The 26,417-nt window shown below is 41.2% G+C and overlaps 1 protein-coding gene across 10 annotated transcripts in view; it reads right to left on the reverse strand.

The window, feature by feature from the left end:
- hdac5 (histone deacetylase 5) overlaps positions 1-26,417 on the reverse strand; it is a 234,513-nt gene that overhangs the window by 115,566 nt on the left and 92,530 nt on the right. The window contains exons 1-2 of one of the 10 annotated variants that reach the window (XM_069904644.1): positions 3,294-3,452; positions 1,955-2,004 (exon numbers count right to left, since the gene is read on the reverse strand). The exons of 8 other annotated variants lie outside the window; for them this stretch is intronic. In XM_069904644.1, coding sequence (XP_069760745.1) covers positions 1,955-1,970 — 16 coding nt within the window. In that variant the 5' untranslated portion in view covers positions 1,971-2,004; positions 3,294-3,452. Of the gene's footprint in view, positions 1-1,954; positions 2,005-3,293; positions 3,453-26,417 lie in introns of those variants that run through there. One more of the 10 variants, XM_069904643.1, reaches the window with a different exon arrangement.

Genomic DNA, 26,417 nt, shown 5'->3' on the forward strand with positions numbered 1-26,417 from the left:
TGGAGAAACGTAGACAAACTGTGCAATACAGAGAGAAAAAAAAAATCAATAAAGTACAAAGAGTCCTTAAATGAGTCCCCAGCCGAGTTTGTTGTTGGGGAATCTGGCCTATTCTCTCCCTCAATCTCTCGTGGGAAATCTGTCATCCCTGAAACTATTTTCGTGAATATATTTGCTGCACTCCTTTTTGGCAAGAACATTCCTTTTTATTTAAAGATAAGGAGACACAATATTTCATATTTCAACATACATTTTAGAGTTCTGATGAAAGACCTGATATTAATTGTTCCTCTCACCAATGATGGTGTCTGATCTGTTGAATACTGTAGTTACTTTCTGTTTACCATTTTTATTCAACCATACTGGTGACTTATTTTATGAGATGTTGGATATTGTGTAATGCCATTGGTATTCACAATCATTATCAAATTTAAAACGACGAAAATACCACCGTATGTTAGGAAGATTTTATCTCTCTTTTTGTCTCCAACGCCAAGATGGGTTAATATTTGTAATTGCTAAATCACCTAAGAAACTTATGTACCATTTTTAATCATCTACACATTTGTTCAGAATCCTCATATGGCGGACTCTGGAAAACCATCAAATGACTCCCAATTAATTATCAATCATTACAATCAATAAATGTGATGGAAAGAAAGTCAAATGAAACAAAAGACCCCAAAATATCTACCATATTTACAAAGATACCACAGACTATTACACTCCACATACTTATGTACCCTTATGAATACATTTCATAAGGTGCAAAAGTTGGCCTTAATATGCTGGATTGAAAATGAATACATTGATCATTAGGTTCTTTTAATAGAAAAAAAGTAATATGTAAAGACAGATTCTCCATCTTTACATTGCTACACTTACTTCCGAAGGCAAACTGACTGCTTGAACTCATTCCAGATTCCATCTGCCTTTGGGGGTGGGGGTGGTGGAAAGAAGGGGAGGTGAAGTCACTCCACCTCCTGCGTAAACTGATTGCCACCGAAAGCAGCTCCAGACAGAAAGGTAAGATGAGTGATGTTGCGCTGCCAGCCCTGTTGCCCTGACACAGAACAACCTGTGGAGCAGTCACGCTATGCTTCCTCACGCCGCCCGCTCTTAGCGAGCCCACAGGCAGTGGCGTGGAGAGAGGGGGGGTGTTACAGGGGAGCCGCTGCTGTGCCCTGTACGCTGCTCTGGGCTACATAAAAGGATTGCACTTTCCTCCTTTTCCATCCTCTGTATAAATGACAAATCTGCCTTTTATTAAAAAAAAATGAGCAGGCAATAAAGCGACTTTTGTGCATAAAAACCCATATTGAATGTTCCTGATTATCATTCATCTGATTTCTGTTGGTAAGTACAGATGTAGATGCAATAGGAGGAATGTCCTACAGAAGCCTAGCGAATTAAACTCACATTTAAATTTTACTGGGAGTTCCTGTAAACAGCCTGTTTATAGACTCATAACTACAAACTTCAGACAAGGAAAAAATACCTGGGGAAAAATTGTAATAACAAAAACCGGATGTGAAATAGATGAAGAATGAAATGCCAGGAACACTAATTTAGACAATGCAGCTCAGTGTACAATCACTGAGAAGCACAGGGTCATTTATAAGCAATACAAGTTTATTTATCCAGGTTCAATGAGAAAGGTTCTTCTACAAACAAACTGGTCAGTTCCAATATCAATAAATCTGTATAAAGTTCAAGGGCAGAGCAAAATTACATAGTACTGCAATGGGAAAAAAAATGACAAAGTGCAGCTATTTTAATGATAACAATTACATAAGAAAAGGCCATGCTGCAAGGTACCTACTCCACTTTTGCTCAATTACAGCTGACCCTGCTTTACGGCTGTTCAGGTAATGGAAATACACTCTTACAGAATTCACAAGTCACTACCTCCCATGGTATTTATGTGGAAAAAAAGCAAATAGAGACAAAATACCTTTTGCTACTTGCATTTCCTGACGCTTGTGCAGATGATATGCTTTTGCACTATGGAAAATCACAATATGGAAAGTTTAGAAGCAATGCAATTTCCTCCCTTCCCACCACCCTGTCATGCAGGGTCGCCTGAATAATGTACAGAATATATACTCAATTCAGTTTTAAAAATAATCAAATTGCTTTCATTGTCCTTTACGCAATATATTCCTAATGTCAATGTTTAAATGAAAAAATCATCCCCTTCAGAAAAATCTTAATGCTGCTGCCTGACTATTGAACCTCCTGCCAAAGGTTTTATTTAATTTGTTATTACAGTCAATGTCTGGATTTAAATCTGCCCTTAACCCTCTTGCTCTGAGGGAACGTAAGTTTCCCTTGTTTATGCACAGCTGAACACATACAAGCCTAATAAAAATTTGATACATATTCTTGCACTCACTCCATAACCAAAGGTTTTTGCTCCCAGACAGACAATGCTCCAATGCAAGCCTAACTAGTGTTTTAAAAAGTGAAGTGCAATAGCTGTTTGCACTTCAATTGAAAATTTAATTGCTCGTTGTGGCTTTTTCACAGTATAATGCAATTAAAGGTGCATTGTGTTAATGTAAATTAAATGCAGTAATGACCAGTTAAAAGCGGGATTGTGTCAAATTTTGAGGACATTAGCAGAGATCTATCTCCTGGTGAAAGGGGCTTGCATCACGATGCCTTTATGGCACAATATTCTCAGGATAGCATTGTGTTCCTGGTGTACCATTGATTGGGACATCTGCCAGGTTACCTACTCTCGATGGAAAAGTCAATATATTACTTAACTTCTTCGCCTCACTTCTCCAACTCCCATGTGCCCACACCATGATTTAATCCACCTTCCCAGAGTCCAGGGCCTTAACTCTTCATCTACCACTTGTTACCCCCAACAAACAGTAAATCAATGTATTGACATTCTGATCTCCAACATTCCTATCAAATTTCACAGCAAGTATCCAAACTTCTGTCCTCTTGCCACCCCCACCAAACAGCTGTTTATCACTGCTGGTTTCAGGATTCCACCAAATGATCACTTCATCTGGTCAGATTTCCACCTCATTTGCCAATAATTATTCATTGTACATTTTTTGGCAAAAACTACAAGGATGCAAGATGAATAAACTTTTAAAAAAATTATCTGGAATTCACAACTTATTGGAAAGTTGAAATAGAATCAATTGGAAAGGCACTCGAGATAGAATATCTTGCAAGGCAAGGGAATAGCAGGACAAAAGGTTGGAAGCTGAATGATTTCCAGCTCTGCAATAATAACCACTCCACTTTACTGGAACAAAATATATTCTGACCTTAAATGGGCTCTCTTTAAAATCTTGTTCAAACAAAAAATGTATCTTCATCACGGGCACCAGTCTTCGCTCCATTGAGGACATCTACAAGAGGCAGTGTCTTAAGAAAGCAGCCTCTATCCTCAAGGAGCCCCACCATCCAGGCCAGGCCCTCTTCACTCTGCTACCATCAGGGGGAAAAAGGTACAGACACCTTAAGATGAGCACTCAGCCACACAAGGACAGCTTCTTCCTTGCTGCCAGACTCCTGAATGATCAATGAGCCAAAGACATGGCCTCACTTTGACTTTTTGTGCACTATTTTTATTTACTTTTGTAAGGCAGTTTATATAAATGTTTGCACTGTGAAGCTGCCACCAAAAAAAACAAATTTTGTGACTTATTCATGGCAATAAATCCGGGTTCTGATGAAAGTACAAGCAACATATTCTTGCTTTCACTGTCCTTCATCAAAGGTCAAGCCCGAAACATCAGTTGTGGAAAGTTATCTTTGCTATATAAAGTATTCTGTTTGACCTGCTGAGTTTCTCCAGCATTGTATTTCTACTTGATATTCTCACCCCATCTCTTCTCCGCAGTGTGACTCATCATTGTTACTGCTGAGGCCAATAACTGTCATGTCACCTGCAAATTAATGAATCTGTTGGATCTGGATCTGGTATTGCGATCCTGGGGTGCTCGACATTCTGGCATCAACCAAAAAGAGACTGTGTGCCTTTCCGTGAGCATCCAGAATCCAGTTACTAAGAGAGACATTGATTCCCAGCAAGGACAGCTTTTCCACCAGCCTCCGGGGAATGATCACGTTAAGCGCTGAGCTGAAGTGGATTAACAGCAGCCCAGCATACGAGTTGTCATCCTCTTGGGCAAGACGGAGTGGAGAGACCAGGCGATAGGGTCATCACTGAACAGTTTCATCTGTAGGCGAACTGAAATGGGTCCAGCATTTCCGGGAGGTGTGCTTTGATGCATTCCATCACCAGATGCTCGTAGCATTTCAATGGCGGAGGGCAGTGTCACGGGATGGTAGACATTGAGGTCTGTTACTGTCACCCTCCTTGGTACTGGGACCCAGCTCAAACTTAATTTCAGTACACAAAATTGATTGCTGCTGTATTTTGAAGAAGGATTGCTCAAATGAGAAATATTACAAATTTTCAATATTTCCTTATCATTTAATAATAATAAATTACAACTTGGAACAGCAAAGATGCTGGAAAACAGGGGCCACACACAAGTTGATGAAACTCAGCATGTCATGGAGCATCTATGGAAGGGTTTTGTCAACGTTTCAGGCCGAAACCCTTCGTCAGGATTCCTTGATATCTTGAGGAGGCCCATCCTGAAACTTTGACCATTTGTTTTCTGCTACTGATGCTCCTCAACCTGCTGAGGTCCTCCAGTGGATTGTGTTCCTGTCTTTGATAAAAGATATTCTATTTGTAACCTTGACTAATTCTCTGTCCACCAATGCTGCCTGGCCTGATCCTTGTTCCCAGCATTTCCTCTGGTTATCAGATTTCTAGCAACTTCCATTTTTATCTTTTTATTTTGTAAATCTATTGGAAAATGAATACCAATCTTAAAAATAAAAATCACGCAGGACCTCACAGGGAACAGTTATTGATGGTCTTTGAGATGATAATGGTGAGAAGTCTATTTGGAAGACTGTGGTTTTTGGTAGTGTGCTTAGATTTCCTTTTTATAATTAAATATTACTACTGTAGCAGCAGCTGTACTGCTACTGAAAGAACACACAACCAGACAGGTTGAGCTCAGTGAGCAGAAAACTGGTATATTACAGGCTGTCGGGCTGGACTTATACTCCCAGCCGGGACCTGGCTGAGAACTGCACTGGGGGGCGCTGACGTCACTTGGGCGTCACATGGTTCCCCAGCACGGGCTTCTAAGCCCAGTGCTGAGAAGGGGAAACCCCCGACGGCGCCATTTTAGCTGGCTGCCCCGCCGTGTGGATTACAAGTGTGGGTGGTTCGCCTGCCTAGTGGCATGCTGCCACACAGCACCCCGCCCCCCCCAGAACCGGTACCAATGTCCTTTATAGCTGGGCGGCCTCGCTTCTTGGGCAGTGGGGTCGAGGTGAGCTGGCTTCAGCCTGTCCACAGTAAACAGCTCCTGCCAGCCGCCGATGTCCAGCGTGAACGTAGACCCTGAACGCTAGACAACCCTGTATGGCCCCTTGTAAGGTTTCTGCAGAGGTGCCGCGGGCGGGCCCCGCCGAATAAAAACGTACTCTGCAGAGTGCAGCTCACTGGGGATGTAAGATGGCTGTGTGCCGTGTCTGGGCGACGGTGGGGGTGTTAAGGAGTCCAAGTGGGGCCAGAGGTGGGGAAGTAGCTCACGCGGCAACCGCTGGGGGTTGTGAGGCGCGTTGATGAACTCACCAGGCAGTGCCAGCGGTGCGCCGTAGACCAGCTCAGCTGATGACGCCTGCAGATCCTCCTTGGGCGTGGAGGGGATGCCCAGGAGCACCCAAGGCAGTTCGTCCACCCAGTCAGGACCGGTGAGTCGGGCCATAAGTGACGACTTAAGGTGGCGAGACGCTCGACCAGCCCATTGATAGGTCGTGGTGCAGTGTAGCTCTATCCCCAACCTTTTGGCAAGCTGTGCCCAGAGTTCAGAGGTGAATTGGGCACCCCGATCGCTGGTGAGGTGATTCGGAACACCGAACCAGGCGACCCAACCGTGCAACAGTGCTCAGGAGCAGGAGTCCATGGAGGCATCCGGCATCGGGATCGCCTCGGGCCAACGAGTAGTGCAGTCTACCACCGTGAACAGGTAATGGTTGCCCCGGGAGACCGGCAAGGGCCCGACTATGTCCATGTGAATGTGGCTGAACCGTTCCCAGACGTGCTCGAATTCTTGCACAGGCGCCCTGGTGTGCCTGTGCACCTTGAACCTCTGCCAATGGATCCATGTTCTGGCCCAGTCTGCGATCTGCTTCTGCAGCTCATGCCAGACAAACCGCTCTGCCACCATACGGACTGTGAACCTGATGGACGGGTGCAAAAGGTCATGAATATGATGGAAGACTTGCCTGCGCCACTGCTGAGGAACCACTGGCCATGGGGAGCCCATGCAGACATCACACAGGACAGTGCCTTCGCCGCTAGGAGTCAGGAGGTCTGTGATGGCAGTCCTGAAGGCTTGCGTCTCCTCGTCAGACTTCTGGTCCCAGGCAACTGGTCGAAGTCAAGGCCTGGTGACAGCACGCAGATGGCCGGTCGTAAGAGTGCATCGGCGATCAGAAGTCCTTCCCTGCCTTGCGCCGAATGTCGGTGGTAAACTCTGACACAAAGGAGAGATGACACTGCTGGCGAGCCGACCAGGGATCCTTTGCGATCACGAGCGCCTGAGTGAAGGGCTTATGGTCAGTGAAGATGATAAAAGACTTCCCCTCGAAGAAATAGCAGAAATGCCGCACCGCCAGGTACATGCCCAGTAACTCACGGTCAAAGGGGCTATAATTGCGCTCTGGTGGACAGAGAAGGCAGCTGAAGAATGCCAGCGGCTTTCATTGTCCATTCACCTGCTGCAAGAGGACGGCGCTGATGGCTGTGGCAGAGGCATCGACAGAGAACGCCATATGGAAGTCGGTGAGCGGAAGAGCGAGCATGGTAGCCTTCGTGAGGGCATCTTTCATGGCTCTGAATGCCCTGCTGGCCTCTGGAGTCCAGGCGAGTGCCTTGTTTTTGGCCACGATGAGGGCAAAGAGCGGGTGCGTGATGTGCGCAGAGCCTGGAATGAAGCGGTTATAGAAATTAACCATACCAGTGAACTCTTGTAGCCCCTTGAGATTGTCCGGGCGTGGGAACTCCCTGATTGCAGCAACCTTCGTAGCGGCAGGTGTGGCTCCTTCGGCCATGATGGTATGGTCCAGGAACTGCATGGACTCTTTCCCGAACTGGCACTTGACTGGGTTGATGGTGAGGCCGAATTCGGCCAGCCGGGAGAAGAGGGCGAGCAGGTGGGCCTTGTGTTGCGGCCGATCCCTGCTGGCATCGAGGACGTCGTCCAAGTAAATGAAGATGAAATCCAGGTCCCTGCCCACTGAGTCCATGAGGCGCTGGAAGGTCTGAGCAGCATTCTTTAGCTCAAACGGCATGCAAAGGAATTTGAACAAGCCGAAGGGGGGTGATGATGGCCGTCTTGGGTATGTCCTCAGGGTGCACCGGGATTTAGTGATACCCGCGCACCAGGTCAATCTTGGAGAAAACCCTCGCGCCATGCAGGTTGGTCGTAAAGTCCTGAATGTGAGGGATGGGGTATCGGTCAGGAACTGTCGCCTCGTTGAGCCATCGATAGTCTCCGCAGGGGCGCCAGCCTCCGGAATCTCTCAGGACCAGCTGGAACAGTGAGACCCACGGGCTGTCAGAGCGCCGAATGATCCCCAGCTCCAGCAGATGTGAAAACTCTTCCTTCGCCACCTGGAGCTTGTCAGACAGGAGTTGGCATGCCTTGGCGTGAACAGGTGGACCCTGGGTGGAGATGTGGTGGAACACCCCGTGGCGCGGTGAGGCAGTGGAGAACTGTGGCCAGAGGAGGGCCAGGAACTCGTCCAGGATTCGCTGGAATTCATCTCTGGGCGTGCTGATCGTGGCCATCTGTGGCTGCTCTGCGCGGGAGGCGTCAAGGCGAACGGCCTGGAAAGTCCGGGCATCTACCAGCCACCTACCTTGAATGTTCACCAGGAGGCCGTGGGCGAGGAAGAAATCGGCACCCAGGATGGTGGTTGGAAGGGACGAGATGGTGAACCTCCACAAGAACTTTTGCCGGGCTATCTGGAAGTGGACTGTCTTGTTCCCATATGTCCGGATCTCTGTTGCGTTGGCCACACGGAGGGGAGGTCCTCAAGGTCGGTTCCTGGACTTGATGGTCGTGGCTGGGAGGACGCTGATCTGGGCCCCAGTGTCGACGAAAAAGCACCAGCTGCTGACTGAGTCCCGCAGGTAGAAGAGGCTGTGTCCTTGGCCAGCCACCGTAGCCATTAACAGCGGCCGGCCTGCTCGTTTCCATGGAATGAGCAGGGCTGACGACACTTCAGAGCCTTGGCTCCCCAGCGCTGGTGGTAGAGGTGGAAGCAGAGGCCCGGAGCGGATGCTGTGCCCCTGGTTATGCTCTTGATGGCCCCTACAGGGGCCAGGTGTTCTACTGCAGCGCTAGGGGCAGACTTGGCATGGTCATGCCTGTGCCTTGTGACCTGCTGGACCATCAAGTCCTCCGGGAATTGCTCATGCCATAGCACTTGGGCCTTCTGAGCAACCTTCCTTGGGTCGGTAAAGCTCTCTTGGGCCAGTAACGGCCAGATGTCGTCAGGCAGATGGTCGAGCAAAATTCGCTCAAAGAGTGGGCACTTGGTGTGATCACCCATGAGCGCGAGCATCTCGTCCATCAGCTTCACCGTGGACCTGTCCCCCAAGGCATCGAGGTGCAGCATCTGAGCGGCACACTGATGCCTGGATCCTGTGAGCACTTGCTTGATGGTCCCGTATTTGTTTTCAGCAGGCGGGTGCTGAACGAGGTGCAGCACACGTTTGGCAGTGGCCTGGTCCAGGGCGGTGACCACATGATAAAATTTGGTCGTATTGGACAAAATCAGGTCTCCGGCTCCTGAACCCAGAAGTCAGGCAGCTTGACGGCTATAGCACTGATCCCAGGTTTCCTCATGTTGGGTTCAAAGATGTTTGAACCAGTCAGGGTCACCAATTGTTGCGGCAGCTACACTGCAACTGAAAGAACACACAACCAGACGGGTTGAGCTCAGTGTGCAGAAAACTGGTTTATTGCTGCCGGGCTGGACCTATACTCCCAGCCCTGACCTGGCTGAGAACCGTGCTGGGGGGTGCCAACGTCACTCAGTCGTCACGTGGCTCCCCCAGCGCGGGCTTCTGAGCCCGGTGCTGAGAAGAAGGGAAAACCCTTAAAGGCACCATTTTGGCTGGCTGCCCCGCTGCGTGGATTACAAGCGGGGCCAGTTCGCCTGCCTAGTGGCATGCCGCCACACTATAATATAATTTGTTTGATTGAGAATGTGGGGTACTTTGGATGAAATGGTATGATCTAAATGCAATGTTTTTTTTTAAACTTTTAATATTTATCTTTATGTACGCTACTTTTCAATGTAGAATTTCAATTTCAATAAAAATATTGAAACGGAAGACTGAGGTTCATGTAGTGAATGCAATTCCTTCTGCACAATTAGGATTTTAAAACTTTTTATGTATTTTATTTACAGCATGGTAGAACCCGATTCTGGCCATTTAAACCAGCATTGCCCAATTACACCCAAATTAATCTACATTTTTGGATGGTGGGAAGAAACCAGAGAATGCAGATACAGGAAAAATGTACAAACTCCTTATAGACAACCCGGGTTGCAGGCAGTGTAATTTTTTTCTTTCTTTCTTTGGCTTCGCGGACGAAGATTTATGGAGGGGTATGTCCACGTCTGCTGCAGGCTCGTTGGTGACTGACAAGTCCGATGCGGGACAGGCAGGCACGGTTGCAGCGGTTGCAAGGGAAAATTGGTGGGTTGGGGTTGGGTGTTGGGTTTTTCCTCCTTTGCCTTTTGTCAGTGAGGTGGGCTCTGCGGTCTTCTTCAAAGGAGGTTGCTGCCCGCCGAACTGTGAGGCGCCAAGATGCACGGTTGGAGGCGATATCAGCCCACTGGCGGTGGTCAATGTGGCAGGCAGTGGTTATACATTGGTTATGTATCTTTATCTTTGCTACGCTATTTGCCACGCTAAAATTCTTAAATGCTAATAACAAAGAAATTATGTTCTAAATTCTGCATGGCCGGCAGGTTTAGCATAGCGGTTAGTGCAATGCTGTTGCAGCACCAGCGACTTAAGTTTGAATCCGTCACTGTCCGTAAGGAGTTTGTACATTCTCACCGTGTCTGCATGGGTACCTCCTGTTTTCTCCCACCATTCAAAACGTACCAGGAGTTTGGGTGTAATTGGGTGGCACAGGCTCATGGACCAAAAGCACCTGTTGCCGTGATGTATGTTTAAATTTAAAATTTATTCAAATCACAATAGTGTGGGTTTTTATTCATCTGTACAATGTTCATTCAGATCAAGCAGGGGCACTATATCCCAGGAGGCAAAATGTGATGAGGATTTTTACTGCCTTTAGCTTGCTATAATTTATCTTAATATTGATCAAGAAAAATACAGTGCATCTTGATGCAAAGATTCAACCTGAAGAACTAACATGGTGCCATAGTCATTTCCAAGCTGCTGCACCAGCACATGAATGGAAGAAAATTGTACTAATGTGTCACAGTTTAACCCCCAGCTCCTAAAATTAACTTGACACACACGAAAAATGAGTTGTTTACATTTCATTGGGGTATCAACCAGGCCACACTGCTGATTCTTTGAAATGCTCAGAAATGGTAATTGCAAGAAAAATATACACATGACTCAAAGGCAAGTGCATAACTGCTTGTTTTTGTTTTCAATTGTCAGTGGTTCACAGCCAATTAGTTTTAACTACATTAATTTACAAACGTGGCACAAATTCTATGCTCCACGTAAACAAAATACAGTTATTATGTAATCACTCTATGCTGGGTGGTAGTGTGAGCTTTAAGGAAAAGGCCAAGAGAATTCAGGGGGAAAAGAGGGAGATGGCAGAAAGAGTAGGATGTGGGGAAAAAGAGATTATCTGCATTTGTAGTAAAAATGGAAAAGCAGTGTTTTTTTAAATGAAGAAATTTATTTTTAAAATGGAATCTGTTTGTATTTAAGAGGGCCTTTGCAGTTCTTCTATACCCATCACTGAACATTAACTTGCAAAATTAGGAAGGTAAACTGAATGCTGACCTCTGTTGCAAGAGAATTTGAATTTAGGAGTCGAGACATCTAACTACAATTATATAGAGTCAAAACACAATGCTGGAGAAACTCAGCAAGTCAAACAGCAAAGATACATAATCAATGTTTCAGGTTTGGGCTCTTCAAGGTATAAAAAATGTTGGCAGAGGTTAGAGTCTTGGCACTTTCCAACCAGATGGCATTACTTTTTCCATCTGGACACACTTAGATGGCATTAACACTGACTTCTCTGGTTTCTGCTAGCCTATTCTCTGTTCCCTTCCCTTTGTCTTTTTTTCTCCAGCTCATCATCCCCTTCCATCTCCAATAACAGAGCCATCCCTTCTCCTCCTGCTTGCTGGTCTGCCCTCCCTCCCTTATCCACCTATTACCTATCAGCTTTGGGACTGTACTCCTCCCCATTTTGTTCCACCACCCATTCCTCCTCCCCCCCCCCCCCCCCACAACCATTTTGTTCAGGTACCTGCCTGCATTTTGCTCATACCTTAAAGAGCTCAGACCCAAAACATTGGTTATGCATCTTTATCTTTGCTTTTACAAGTACACTGTTGACCTGAGTTTCTCCAGCACTGTGTTTTTACTTCAACCATGGTGTCTGCACACCACGCCCCAAAAAGTTAAATAAATGGGACCCAACAGTATCAAACAGATATTTTTGCTGTAAGAAGGCAACCGGAACAACAGTACATGCAATTTGGGCATGTGAGAAAGTGGAAAAGTTTTGGGAAGATCTAAACCAGGTATTAAATAAAATCACAAAAAGCAACATACCAAAAAATCCATAGATCTTTCTTCTAAGTAATATAAGTAGTAAAGAATTAGGCCTCAAACTGGATGAAGCCCAAAAAACATTTATTATGATAGTCTTAGCTGTAGCAAAAAAATGTATAATGTCAACCTGGAAATCAGAAGATAGCCTGAGAATACAGCAATGGTACATAGAAATGAATAAATGTATTCCATAGGAAAAAATAATATATAATTTAAGAAATAACATCACAGTATTCGAACAAATTTGGGAACCGTACATGGAACACAACAGAGAAGTCCTACCCCGGACCTCCAACCCCTAAAATGACAGAATGAGAAGACGACGAAATGAACTGACCCAGTGTGTAAAAGTAGATGACACAATTTTCTTGTTTATTTTTATTGTGTGAAGACATTGTTTAATGGATTTAATGTATCATATATGTTGAATGTTGAGTGGGTGGGGAAGGGGTGGGAAGGAGGGAGGGAAGGGGGGGGAAAGGGAAGAAAATGACACTGTGTATATTCAAGAGGGAAATGTTTATGTGTATTTTGGTCAATATGGTTCATAGTGTGAAAATTAAATTTTTTTAAAAAAACCATGGTATCTGAAGACTTTTGTGTTTTACTACAATTATATCGGGCCCTGATGAGATTGGTCCTGGAATAGTATGGGCAATTCTAGTCTACTTATCCAAGAGAGAATATACTACTGTAAGTGGGGGAGCAATGAAAGATCATTTGACATGTTGCTGAAATAGGGGCTTTGTTTCTTGCTTTGAAGTAAGCTGGGTCTCTATTCTTTGGAGTGAAACATGAAAGTCTGCAGATGCTGTGATTTCCATAAAAACACACAGAAATGCTGGAGGATCTCATCCATTCTTGCAGCATCCATAGGAGGTAAAGATATATTACCAATGTTTCGAGCCTGAGCCCTTCTTCAAGGAATGAACAAAGAACAGGAAGGCTTCAGAATAAAGTCTGAAGACTAGCGAGGGGGGGGGGGGGGGGGAAGGAGTCCAAACCAACAAAAGGAGTTAATTGGATATGATAAGAGGAGAGAAAAAGAGACAGGGAAAACTCAAGCATATACTCCTGGGTCAGATGGTCAGCAAGAAATAAAATACCGAAGGAGCACAGGCTCGACTTGTATCAACCTCCATCAGTAATCACATGTGCAATAATGTATTCTTGAGTCGGAAGAATGCCTCGGGTGTCTGTCAATCATGGCTTTGCTTTTCGTAATGATCAACCAGAATCTGGTTAAATATAGGACTAAAGTGAGATAAACAAGTCGACAAATGCGTAAAACAAACAATTGGGTCAACAGTGCCAACACAGAGGTCTGAGTCTCAGTCTGTCTATGAATGAAACTACACATATATATGACTCTGACAGAGTAAAGGGCCTGGGATAGACATGCAGGGGTCAATTTGAGAAATAAATCAGCAAGGTGAGGAGAAAAGTTTTGAAGAATAATTAGGCCAACTAATCCAAATTTAACTTTTGCCATGAAACGGTTCCCATTTTGCAATGTTGAAGTTATCTTGTAATTATAAAGTGAGAGTCCACCCACACTACTGGAATGAAACAGTGGGTGGTAGAATCCCAAGAGAAGCATTAAACCTCTAGGGTTTTATCACCGCATGGAATGCAACTTTAGTGTGATGTTAAATTACATATACAGTACAAGGAGCCCCAAGGAATTCCTTGGATCGCTTTTACAATTTTCAAACCTATCTGGAGTTAATTAAAATGTTTACAGAATGTGGATATTGCTACTACATGATTCATTTTGATCTAATTGCTGACTTCTTTATCCACATGCATTGAAAGTCCTTCTTTTGTTGCAAAGTTTTAAGTCATGACCAGAATCCCCTCTCAAATCACGATGTATCATGAAGAATCTGTCTACTTCAGTAAATGGTGACAGACAAGAAAGATGTGAATGGATGTTTTCTAACTGGAGATTGGCTTGGGAGCTTCATGCATCAATAATAGGACCACTGTTGTCCTGGATTTGAGCGTAGGGTGTGTAACTTTAAACACAGGCATCAGAAAATTGAACACAATAAATAGGGAGTGGAAAAGCTGAAGACACCAGAAATACACAACACTTAAACCAATTCAACTTTATCAAAAATGAAAATTTTAGTTCTGTGGACAGACTGGAAAAGTTCTAGTATAAGAATATTGAACATTAAGGAGTGACTTGACTTATTCAAAATTATGTACGGTTTTAAGGGAGTAAACATTGATAGCACAAGGCCTCAAATTTATAATGTACTGGAAGATTTAGAAGGAAATTGAGTTTTATTTTAAAAAGGAGCTATCAAGTCCTGGAATGCACCACATTAAACTCTGATGGAGGAGGATTCCACAGAAACTTTAATGTCATTTAATTGGAAGTCACTAATTTGGGGGAAATTGCTAAGTGTGCGTCCAAAAGGACAGTCCTTTTCAAAAGTTGACAGTGGAAAGTTGAATCAAGTGGCTTTCTTCTGTTGCAAGAACCCTTGGTAATTCACACAATTTCTACTGAGGAATACTTGAAATGTTACATTAAAACTGTCAGTGCTGAGGAGATATAATGAGGAAATTCACTCTTAGGAGATGGTTTATGGCATATCGCCATGATCATCCGAATTTTACCCTATCAGAGACATTCCTCCTCATCCACAGTCCCTGCAGCTTTTCCTCTTTTCTGATGAATGGAGTTCAAACTGAAACGTTAACCCTGTTTCTCTTCCTGCTGATGCGGCCTGACCTGCTGAATTTTTCAAGCATTTTCTGTCTTGGTTTACTGAGAATCACCGAAGCTCAAGAGTACTGCATATCAAATTCTATTGATGGAATAATAATCATGGATCATACAGGAATTAAACAAGTTAGTGTCCAGGCAATGGCATGAAAATTAAACAATAAAAAAACATAGCTCTTGTTTTAATTTAAAGTTCGTCCTCAATTAGAGCCACAATCTTAAATTTGAATCGAGTCCAACTTCCCTGCACCGACTTCATCCACGTGGAAAAGCCACTTTTTAAATAACTATCCACATAACAGATAGGAATAAATTCACTTAAAATGAACATAATTGCCACAATATTTTTTAAAGATAGAAACTAAGAGAATTTTCAACTTCTGTTTTCCCAAGGAGATGGTGTGAAAGTGTGCTGAGGAAATTGTTTTCTCAGAGCTGCAGACTTAAACAGAGTGAAAGCCAATAATTACCACATAACTAATTGTGAAGTACCTTGGGTTAGTGAAGTTAACTGAAATTAAATTCAGTTTCCTCAGAACCAAGCAAAGTAAATCTTTGGCACCAGTTTCTCTGGAAAGTTAATTGTTCAATATTTGTCAAAAATTTTTCAAAAATTACTTCGACTGCAATACAGAGCTAGAACACTCATTTTTCAGTTAAATTTGAAATCATATTGAAAGAATTGAAAGTTTTCTCCCTAAACTACAATGATCTTAACTCATTAACTTTGTATCAATGCCACAGATATAATTATTGCAAAGGGAATTAGCCACTGAAGGAGTCTATTCTAAGATTGTATCTCAGGACATAATATCACAGTAAATTTCAAGGTAGCGGGAACTTCACCCTAACTGCAATTACACTGCAATGATTGATGCAAGCAACACACTGAAAGAAAATGTTTAACTTCTCAGAGAATGTCATTTTCTTCTCCAAAGGGAATTTTCTTTAAGATAAATTAGAAGTTTTAATCTTGAATGGAAACTCTAACCAAAAATTGTTTTGCACAGAGCAGTGAATTTAAAAATTCTAAATATAACTGAGGGGTGGGAATGTCAGTTTTATTATAATCTTAACCATTTAATCAAGCAACACACAAATAAAATAAACAAAATGATGCTTTTATATCAATGAACAATAGTTGCTTTTTTTGAGGTGAGTTTAAGGTAATCACCCCAGGATGTGGTGCAAAACACTAAATATGCTAAAGAACAAAGTTTATATTTGACATTGTTTCTTGCGATCGTCCCTTGAAATAGTTAAGTGTAATACTTGATGCTTTTTTGAGATATAAACCAAATAACTCCAAGGAAAGTACTCGGTTCACAAGGTCAAATTGTGGTGCAGAGCAGACGTATCCCTGCTTTGAGCTCTATAATTACTACACTCCATTTTAGAAATCATTACTGCAAGCCTGCACTGAAGCTAAATTAAAATGGTACAACTGAAAAATATCTATGGCACATTATTTTTGTTTACTAATGCAATAATTGTAGCCTGAAGTAATCATGAAAAGTCGAAAGGGACCAGCAGACCACAGGTGCAGATGCCAGATTTGCTTCGAGTTTATTATGTTGTCAACAGTTTCAGTAACTGCTCCATTTGACACTATAACATAGACTGCTTAATTGCTGCATTTATATGGAAATATAATTGAATTTTTAACACATCTAAAATTCTTCTCTCAGTTTCTTCTAAAAAAATTTTTTTAAATGGTTGATCAGGCCATTCTATTAAGAATCTATTTCAAGTTTTTCTAATTCCAGCTACAATTAGAACCATTGGGAAAGGCATTCTTTAAGAAATTATTAAATTCAACACATTCATTTTTAATCTAAACTATCCATTTTGATTCATGCCAATGTCTGAGAGATGGGATGATTGACCTCCAAAAAAAAAACAAATAAAAATCTTCCTTCGTGGGAAGTACAACTTTAACCAGGAAAATATTTTCCCCTTGATGGCCAATGACTACAGTTTTGCTAGGATTTTTTGATACCACATTTGGTGATGTGGTACATTAATATGAAAAGCAATCATTTTTAATCTCAACACTGTAATTCAGCTCTTTGGCCTTTATTTGGACTTAAGTTGTGGTGAAATCCACAGTTCATTGACTAGTCGGTATATTGGCGAGCAAGTGCCACATGCTTGGACTATCAAGTACACTTTCCATCACTGTGTTAATACCAAGGACTGCCTAAAGAAATCTCTTGGTGCCTGTCACATTGACCACCGCCAGTGGGCTGATCTCGCCTCCAACCGTGCATCTTGGCGCCTCACAGTTCGGCGGGCAGCAACCTCCTTTGAAGAAGACCGCAGAGCCCACCTCACTGACAAAAGGCAAAGGAGGAAAAACCCAACACCCAACCCCAACCAACCCATTTTCCCTTGCAACCGCCTCGGACTTGTCAGCCACAAACGAGCCTGCAGCTGACGTGGACATTACCCCTCCATTAATCTTCGTCCGCGAAGCCAAGCCAAAGAAAGAAGAAGTAACTGGTCACTTCTCTTTTACATTTGCAATGTACTTCACATTCACTTAACACACATCTGTTAAAAAAATGCTTCAACACTGCTGAAACAACTGTTAAATTCGCCATACACTATTGTAGTCAGATTAAGTGAAAAGCTAAATACTAAATGCTAAAATCTTACTCAACTTCACCAAACTGATATCAATGGACACAATGGCATCAAAGATATAAATCATAATGGGTTCATAATGGAACTCAGCAGGTATTGCACCATCCATTGGAGGTAAAGATATATAAACAATGTTTTGGGTCTGAGGCCTCCTTCTTCTAGGAGTAAAAAAAGGCAAGTGCCTGAATAAAATGGCTGGGAGAAGTGAAGAATGGGCAGAGGCAGGACCAGCACACAACCAGTGTTAATTAGATATGGAAGGAACACAGGAGAGAATTGACTGGGGGTATTTGGCTCTCTAGAAGCAGAGCTGTGGAAAAGGAAACCGAGAGAAAAGTGAGAAACAGTGCATTTCGGAACAGAAAAAAAAACAGGTGGATGCCACAGCTTCCAGGCTATAATGTAATTTTTCCTCCTTTAACATAATGTGTGAAGAATATCAATGAATAAGAAATGAGAAAGCAGGCTTGCAAATATGCAAACTGCAACTTAAGTAAATGGGACTTTTTACATAGGTACATACAACTTTTCAATTAATGTCACTGCAATGGATCATCTGGATAAAATAATCATGAAATAGGAGGGGGAAACTCCAAATCAACAAACATCACAAGGAAACAAATTTGCAAAATCACTTTTCAAATTTAAAAAATAATGCACTTTGCAATTATTTTCAGAGCAAACTAATCTATTTGAAAACAAAAGCTGCCTAAACAACTATTTTGTAAAAATGTTCATTCCACATTTCTCAAAACATAACGCATGGAAAAGCACCAGGTAATTTTGTCACCGAATATTTTCATGGCATCCCTTGAAAGATTTAGACAATTGAGCAGTGAAGAACTGAGCTCTCTTCAATGATCAGGTACGTGCCTCGTAAGTTCATAATACATTGTTTATTGATGTAGCAGTGCGTAACTATGGATGCAAAGGAACACAAAAAAATTACATGCTCTCAACTGCCATCAGATTTACCTATGCAAGGAGCTTTCATAAGAATCAAACAAGGATAGCACTGAGCCTTGCTGATATGCTCTGTAACCTTTAACATATGAATGGTAATTTTGATTAATCTCTTGAATCTTTTTGATATCTGTTCACAAGGATGGTGCCACTTTTGGAAAGAGGAGACGAATAAAACTGATAAAGAACAAATGGAAACTAGCTTATAGGTATTATTCTGTTTATAGAGCTCAGTATAAGTGAGAATAATTTTCTAATTAAAACAAATTCTAAAATGCATAACATTCTAACTGATAATTGTGTACATATCAGAATTCTGCCATGTAAATTTGGAAACCTTTCCCCTCAAGTTAATAATTTTTAGTTTCTGCTTTTAAAATATCCAAACAATTATTATTCAGTAATAATCTCTAATGTAGGTGTAAAAAAAATTTAGATACAAAATACCTTACATCTAAATGTATTTTTTACCGAGATACGAGAATAACATTCCTGTACTCTTACACTGTCTAACAAAGTTGTATCTGATCAAGATTACAAAATTACACACCTGCATTCTATTCGGACAACATTATAACAAATTAGTATTGGTAGGCATATTTAACAATTAATTTAACATTTTAATACATGGTTCACAGGAGACAAGTCTTCTTGACCCTGTCATTTATTTTGGAAAAGTTATTTTTACTGTTTGTGGAGTTATAGGATATGGTATTGTGGTGATTAAATTACCAAACCAGTACCACTAATCCAGAGACACAAGTTCAAATCCCACTATACTATCTTGAGAATTTATATTCAAGTTACTAAATGAATCTGGAATTTGTAAAAGCTGATGTGTGCAACTATAACCACAAAATGACTGGACACCCAACAAGGTGAACAAGAAAATTTGCCGATGCTGGGGTCTAGTGGAATGCACAAAGGTGCTGGAGAAATTCAGCAGGTTGCACAGCGGCCATTGGGAGGAAAAGGCAGTCAACAGTTCGGGCCTGAGCATTTAGTCAGGGGTGTCAAAAATCAGCACTGCACAGGACAACATAAGCGAGGCGGAGCATGAACAAACTTTGTGACTGCATTTGGTGTGCTCAGTGCGGCCTCTTCTACATTGGCGAGACCAGAGATTGGGAGAAGCTGGAGCTGCAGGTTGCTAACCAGTTTAATTCTCATATCCATTCCCACACAGATATGCCTGTCCTCAGCCTCATCCACTGCAAGGGTGATTTTAAAAAAATGTAAACGAGGAACAGCAAAATCATTGTCCTCCTGGATAGCCTGAAACCCAATGACATGAACATTGATTTATTCCTCTAAATTCAGGTAACCTATACCTCTATCTGGCTTGGTGTTTCCATTTCTTCTTTACCTATTCCCATCCTTACTTTTCTCTCTAAACTGGCCCCTCCCCATCCTGTGAACTGTCTCGAAAATGAATACTAAGCTTTGATTTCCTGGAACTTTGTCTACCCATCTCTCCACCTGCTTCACCTTCTGTCCAATATTCTATCATTTCTTACCATCTTTCTGTGAAACATAGGTACTTGATATTACTCCTCCTTACTTCAGTTTTGATAAAGGGATCCCATCCAAAATTATAACTCCCATTTCTATCCTTGGACGCTGCCTCACCTGCCGAGTCCCTACAACCGTTCACTCAAGATTCCAGCAGCAGGACTTTGCGTTTCTCCGCTGTAAAAAATCAATGTGGTTTACTGAAGCCCTTCACCTTACGGAGGCCGCCATGACCATAAATGCCTGCCATTTCAGGGAGTACTCTGGATAGGCAAAAATATTAGCATTGCCATCCAGTGAATGAATAATTAAATTAAAATCCCCAAGATTCTACTAGGGAACATAGATTCTGCTATAGTTCGTCCTTTTTTTAAAAAAAATAAATGAACTAGTAGATGAAGCAATTTTTTTTTAAATGAGTCTGACTGTTTATCGGGTCTTTTTTTTGTATCACACATTCTTCTCAGATTTGCATCTCAATCTGAAATAATTGAATCAAGATGTGACAACTGCCGAGTTATTACTTCTCACCTGTTTTCAACAACTCAGATATATTTCAGCCAACAATAATCCAAAAAAACCTTATGATTCATCACACCGTTCGTTGTCTATGGAACTTAAATTGACTTCTATAGCTGGATCATGCCTTAGAAATGTATATAAGTAAATGGCTGATAAAATGAGAAATATATTGCACTTACAGAATCTGTATAATCAATTTTTTTTGCAAAAGAAATGTTATAAACGGGAATACAATTAATCAACTCTAAATGAGTTATGTGTAATATCATAAGAATTAAATTGATTAAATATAGCAAAAGAGCCAGCAAATCTTGTCTACACTGGGCTTGTGAAAGACGTCCAATAATGGAGGAAAATTCATGACCAGGACAAAATTTAAAAATTATATGTCAAGAGATCTGGTACAATGGAGAAAATATTCATAATAGATTCTGCTTCCCTACTTAACAGATTTGTGTGAGGTATTTTAAAAACACACTGTTCTGGTGTGAATAATAGCTTTCTAAAACCTTCTCAAGATTATTTCAAAATGGGCAGCCTTACCAGCAATATCTAACTCCTAAGAATGTTTTTTCAAATGATAAAAACTAATTGATTTCCATATTGGCCTGAACAGAGTTTCAGTAAAAATCAAAGCTTAGTATTCATTTTCGAGACAGTTCATCATTGTCCATTATCATTAAAAGCATCTAGGATGTTATCTCCTGATGTCGAGTCAAATTGCCGTTTGAAAGCACCAATAATGTGACTTTCAGGGAAAATGTCAAAAGCAGGGTGCATGCTTAACAAAAGGCTTCTTGAGTTAGTTTTTTTATTTTAAAAAACATACTTTCTCGAGAAAGTTGCTCCCATTTTTGTCCACAGAATTTGAATATTTTAGTCAAACCGCTTCGCTGAAGGCAATTTTTTTTTAAAAAGACGAAGAACCAACCACTAGTGATCAAAAACCAGCCATGAAATAAACCAAGCAGAGTGATTTAGCAATTGTTTCTCGGTGTCTTGACCTGCAATAGGAAATTTCTCAAAGGTTTAGAAAGATTTTAATTTGCACTACTACCTATATTTGAGAATTATAAACAAAAATGCAATACCCAAAATTCAAATCCAATGTTATTTTCAACTGCAGTTTCCATGAAAATTATTTATTTGCGAACCACCAGGTTCAACTACCCCTGTTTCACTTGAGGCAGTAATGTTTAGAAGACAAAATTGCTATTTGTCATGACCAAGATCAGTGACTTGCTGCAATTTCAAATATAGCATCATAAGCTTTGCCCGTGGAGGTCAAGGTCATTGTCACTCTCAGGGTCCAAGGCTCATGAACATTCCAGATTGATGCTGATTTCTACCACAATACATTTTAATGCACATGGTTGTATCAGAAGCTTATTCACACTCCATATTCAGTGAAAGACAAATATCATTTGCTCCTGTCCAGACGAGCACACATTTATAGACTACACTGCTTTCAGAAAACTCCATGATAACCTCCATCTGCACAATGAACAAAAGGATGCCTTTTGCCGGCAATGTTTTTACTAGCTTAAGCAAGTCTTGCTAAGCTGCCAGGAGCAAGATTCCACACTCATTCCATTTTCTAATGAAAGCACCCAACACTGATATTGCAGCACCCATTAATTTCGTCACACTACCAGATAGCTGAAAGAGAAATTGTAGCATTCTTCCTCAGTTAACTGGTTGCAGTGATCACAGCTGTGAGATTAATATGGATATTTGTGAGAACTTTTACTAGATTATTACAATGTGCCACTTTGAAAAGACACTGTCCAGCTTTAAATTTAGCATACAGCACAGTATTAGGCTGTTTTGGCCCATGAGCCTAAGTACACCCAATTGACCAACACCCTCCCCCAGTACATTTTTGAATGGTGGGAGGAAAATGGGAGCATCTGGAGGAAACCCATGCAGACACAGGGAGAATGTATAAACTCCTTAAAGACAGTGCAGGATTTGAACCCTGGTCCCGAATGCTGGCAATATAACAGTGTTGTGTTAACTGCTATGCTAACTGTGTCGCTCCATTATATGGAGAAGACATAGAATGCAGTTTTTTTAAAAAAAAACATTGCAACTCAAGATCAGAATCTTTTTGGGACTTACTCAAACAGAATTTGTGCCCCTAAAAATGTTGCTTTCATGTCTTTGAAAGGTACAACAATTTAGGCCAGCCATTCTCAACATAATCTTTTGGCTCTGGCCCCCTCAGGACTGCTCAAAGCTTATGGGCACCCTTCCCTGGGAAGCATTCAAGTTTTGTTGCTTTCTTCCATACTTCTCTCCTAAAGACCACATTAAAAAAAAACCAGAAAACTTTTTATGATTTCAGTCTGTGGTCCCCCTTAAATTTGCTGTGACCACAAATGGGGGGGGGGGGGGGGGCATATGGCCCCCGTTGAGAACGACTAATTTAGGCTAAAAGTTTTCCATTCGGAGTTTGTTCAAGAGCCTTCCTACTTAATAACCACATAACCATTTACGGAGCGGAAACAGGCCATATCTGATGGAAATTCTAATCCCAGGAAGAAATGGCTTGATCAGGTAAGTACATATAATTCTACCTAAATGAATTTGTCTTGAAGAGCCAAATGCCATAAAGTCTTTCCACATTTTTCACTCTTCATTCATGTGGACTTTGGTGATTCCAGTCAGCAGTTATCAATGTATAAACATTATATAGTCAGACAATATTGATACACAATATATTTTAAAAATGGTATGATGTTCACAATCCATTATTTATCATACCGCTATTTCAAAATTGCAACATAGTTGAAAAATAGAATTATATTACACTTGCTCACTTATCTGAACACTAAAATTATATTGCAACAGTCCAGGAGACAAGGAGGGAACAGATTTTTTTAAAAAGATGTATTCTGCTAATCAAAATGCTAATAATTTTGCAAACAAAAAAATCCAGTTACAAATGCTGAATCTGAAGTGAGCAACTTGGATCAACGTGACACAACTAAATCACTAACTCCTTCTCCACCTCTAGATGGAGCTTTCAAAAGTTCACTTCATCGCTGCTAAAGTACCAGAACGTCGACTGGAGGAATTTACAAGAGTCTCCACAGATTTTGCAGAAGACCACAGGAAACGGTGAATGCTGGAATCTGAAGTGACTCATGCACTGATGGAGGAACTCATCAGCGGAGGGAAAAAAATGATAGACTCTCCCTCAGCGAGACTCGATAAAGGGTTTTGCCTCGAAACGGTGACCATTTTTCCACCACTCCCTCCCCCCCCCCCCCCACCCCCCATGATGCTGCATGACCCTCCGAGTTTCTCCAGCAAAGTGCATTTAACCACATATTTTGCAATCTGGGTGCCTTCACGGTCTAAAAAGACCTGAAAAATGTTGAAGTTCATATGACGGTTTCAATTTTATTCTCGACATCCTATATTTTCTTATCGTTAGGCTTCCCAGCACCACCTCAACCAGTTCTGAATGATACTTCAAAATGACTATATTTTAAATAATATTAACACTATTTTTTCCCCACTTCCAGTTAATTTATTCCATAATAAGGTTTATTTTATTTACCATTAATATTACAACTGCTGTGGAACCAAGCTACTTGTCAGTTTTTAAAACTTAATCTCAACTCGACAAGTTACTAATAAACACACTAAAGTATCACTGTTCCCAAGAACTATAATGAATAATGGCAATCTTGAAAGGGATGAAATACTTCAAACAATTTAAATGAATAGGTTTTTCAAAGCACACCATTACATAAATGTGGTGATTGTTACAATAAACCAGAGAAATGTATTAAAATGGAAAGGCACTCTGAATAAATGAACGAGTGGAATATTAAAAATATGAACATATTAAAAAGAAGCCAGGAAGTTCACAAAATTATTAAAAGCATGTCCCTTGTTGTCATATTGCAAAAAGTATTTAGCAATATATGAATACAACAGCCCAGCTAATTTTTAAAAAATCCATTAAAAATTCACTAATAAAGCTCAATGATAATCATATCATGTTGAAAATCTCCCATTGTGTAGGTATGTCACAGAAAACTTTGTTAAACCATACAGAAATTCAATGGTTTATCCAAAGTTAGCATGTTACAAAAGGTTGCTCCCCAGCAGTTTTTCTACTTAATGGTGTTTTAATTTCACTGCCCCCCCACCCCTCCCTCCATCAACGTGACCTCGTGAGCTATCAGTACACAGTTTTTCTGTCTCAGATTTGATTTGTGATTAACATTAGATTTTGCTCGTGGATATGCTGACTAAGTTACCAATTATAATATTTAGTAATGTACACCTTTCTGAAAAAACAAAATGAAAAGCATAATCTTTATAAATAGTATCATTTTGCAAGTTGCTAAGAACAAAATACTTAGGGTACGACAATCTATTATGTGTACCTTTGACAAACTTCGTCAAGGGTCTTTCATATTTCTTTGGACGTGGTGGGAAGGTGTGAAGATGGCTGAAATATGTTTGCTCAAGGACAAACATCCTGAAATAAATCTCAATGACTTGGCAAGGTCTGTAGAACTGTGGTTGCCATGACAAGCCAATTAGTATGCCATGCACAAAACAGCTGAATTACTGCATCTCCAAGGCTTCCTGTTTAGATTAGAGTAGGTTTTCTACTTGGGTGTGGAATAAGTGAGCTTACTAAAGAAAAGTACTATGTCTTAAGTCATTTGGTTCAAACGGAGGACAGAGCCCCAGCTAAAGCAGACAAAGCACTTGACAGAAGAAAAATACAAATGAGTTGGAAAAACTGCAAAAGAAGTTCAAAAAACCCATACTGCTCATGGACAATGAAGTTATTTACACCCCATTAATTTTTAGTTAATCAGTTTAGAATTAAAAAGTCTTTAATTTACAGCACAACTTGATTATCCTAAATGGTCAGGACCAGCCTTATGTTGAATATCTGGTCATTTAAAAAAAACAAGCCAGTAATAACAGCAACTCACTTGAATCAATGCTTAAACAGCAACAAATAACAAGGAAAGGCTTTTCAAGCATTAAAATAATGTTTAATTCTCAACAAAAAATTTTGGCTGCAATGCCACCGCCGATCACAGACACGTCCCCACTGCTCCCTGGCGAGGCTTCCTCGGCCGGTGGAACACTCACTGGTGAGTCAGTGGGCTCCTGTCTCCCCGGTCACAGGAGCTCCCAACAGCGACGCCCAAGTCCCGACTCTGAATCCTCCCCTAGGCCTAGTGGAGTCTGGTGTGCGGTAGTAGGCCGAGGGGAGGGTTCGGAGTTAGCATCAGGAACTCCGCTGTGTCGAGGAGGGGAGGGAAGGGGATTCTTCCGACCACTTGCGGCTGGGAGGAAGTGGCACACAGTTTGAGGGGGAGATTTGGAGAGAAAAATCAATAATAGAGAGAGAGGTGGGAGTTACCTGAAAAGAGGATAATCGTCATTCTAATTTCATGTTAAGTAAATTAATTTTTTTTCCAACCTGTGAGGTTAGTTCGGATAATTGGAGTTGTACTATATTTTGAAGCAATTATATGTTTAAACTTCTAAAACTATTTGGCCATGAGGTTGACTACTTTCAAAGATGGCAATTTTATTGAAAGTTACTAAAATCTGTGTTTGTTTGATTTTATTTCATACTTCTACTGAATCAAATAAGTTATTGAACAGTTTAAAGAAACATTTTTTTGAATGTTATTTCAGTTTTAAAAGTAGGAAAGCCATTAAAAAAAAATGTAGCAACCCTAAATGATATTAAAACTGCATCTCATGTGGGCAAATGTTTCTTGAACTAAAAGCAACATATAAAACAATAAATTCAAGTACTTATTCGTTTGTGAAAATGAAGCAGTAACAAGTGATTGGTTTCAGATCATCCCAAAGTACTATGAAAGAATAGTTGACTCCTGCAACATTATGCTGGTAAAAGGAAATATTACCCCCGAAACACAAAGAACTCCATGATGTTCAGTCCCAATTCTAGTAATAGTTCCAAATCAGACATTTTCATCTTTCATGCAATATGGAGAAAGGGGCGACACTACAAACTGTCAATGTGTTGACATAATAATAAATGTGATTATAAGCATGGTTAATTTAAATACTGATGGCCCTTCTTGCTGCAAT

Source organism: Narcine bancroftii, chromosome 12 (assembly GCF_036971445.1).
Source record: "Narcine bancroftii isolate sNarBan1 chromosome 12, sNarBan1.hap1, whole genome shotgun sequence".
NCBI classification, from domain to species: domain Eukaryota; kingdom Metazoa; phylum Chordata; class Chondrichthyes; order Torpediniformes; family Narcinidae; genus Narcine; species Narcine bancroftii.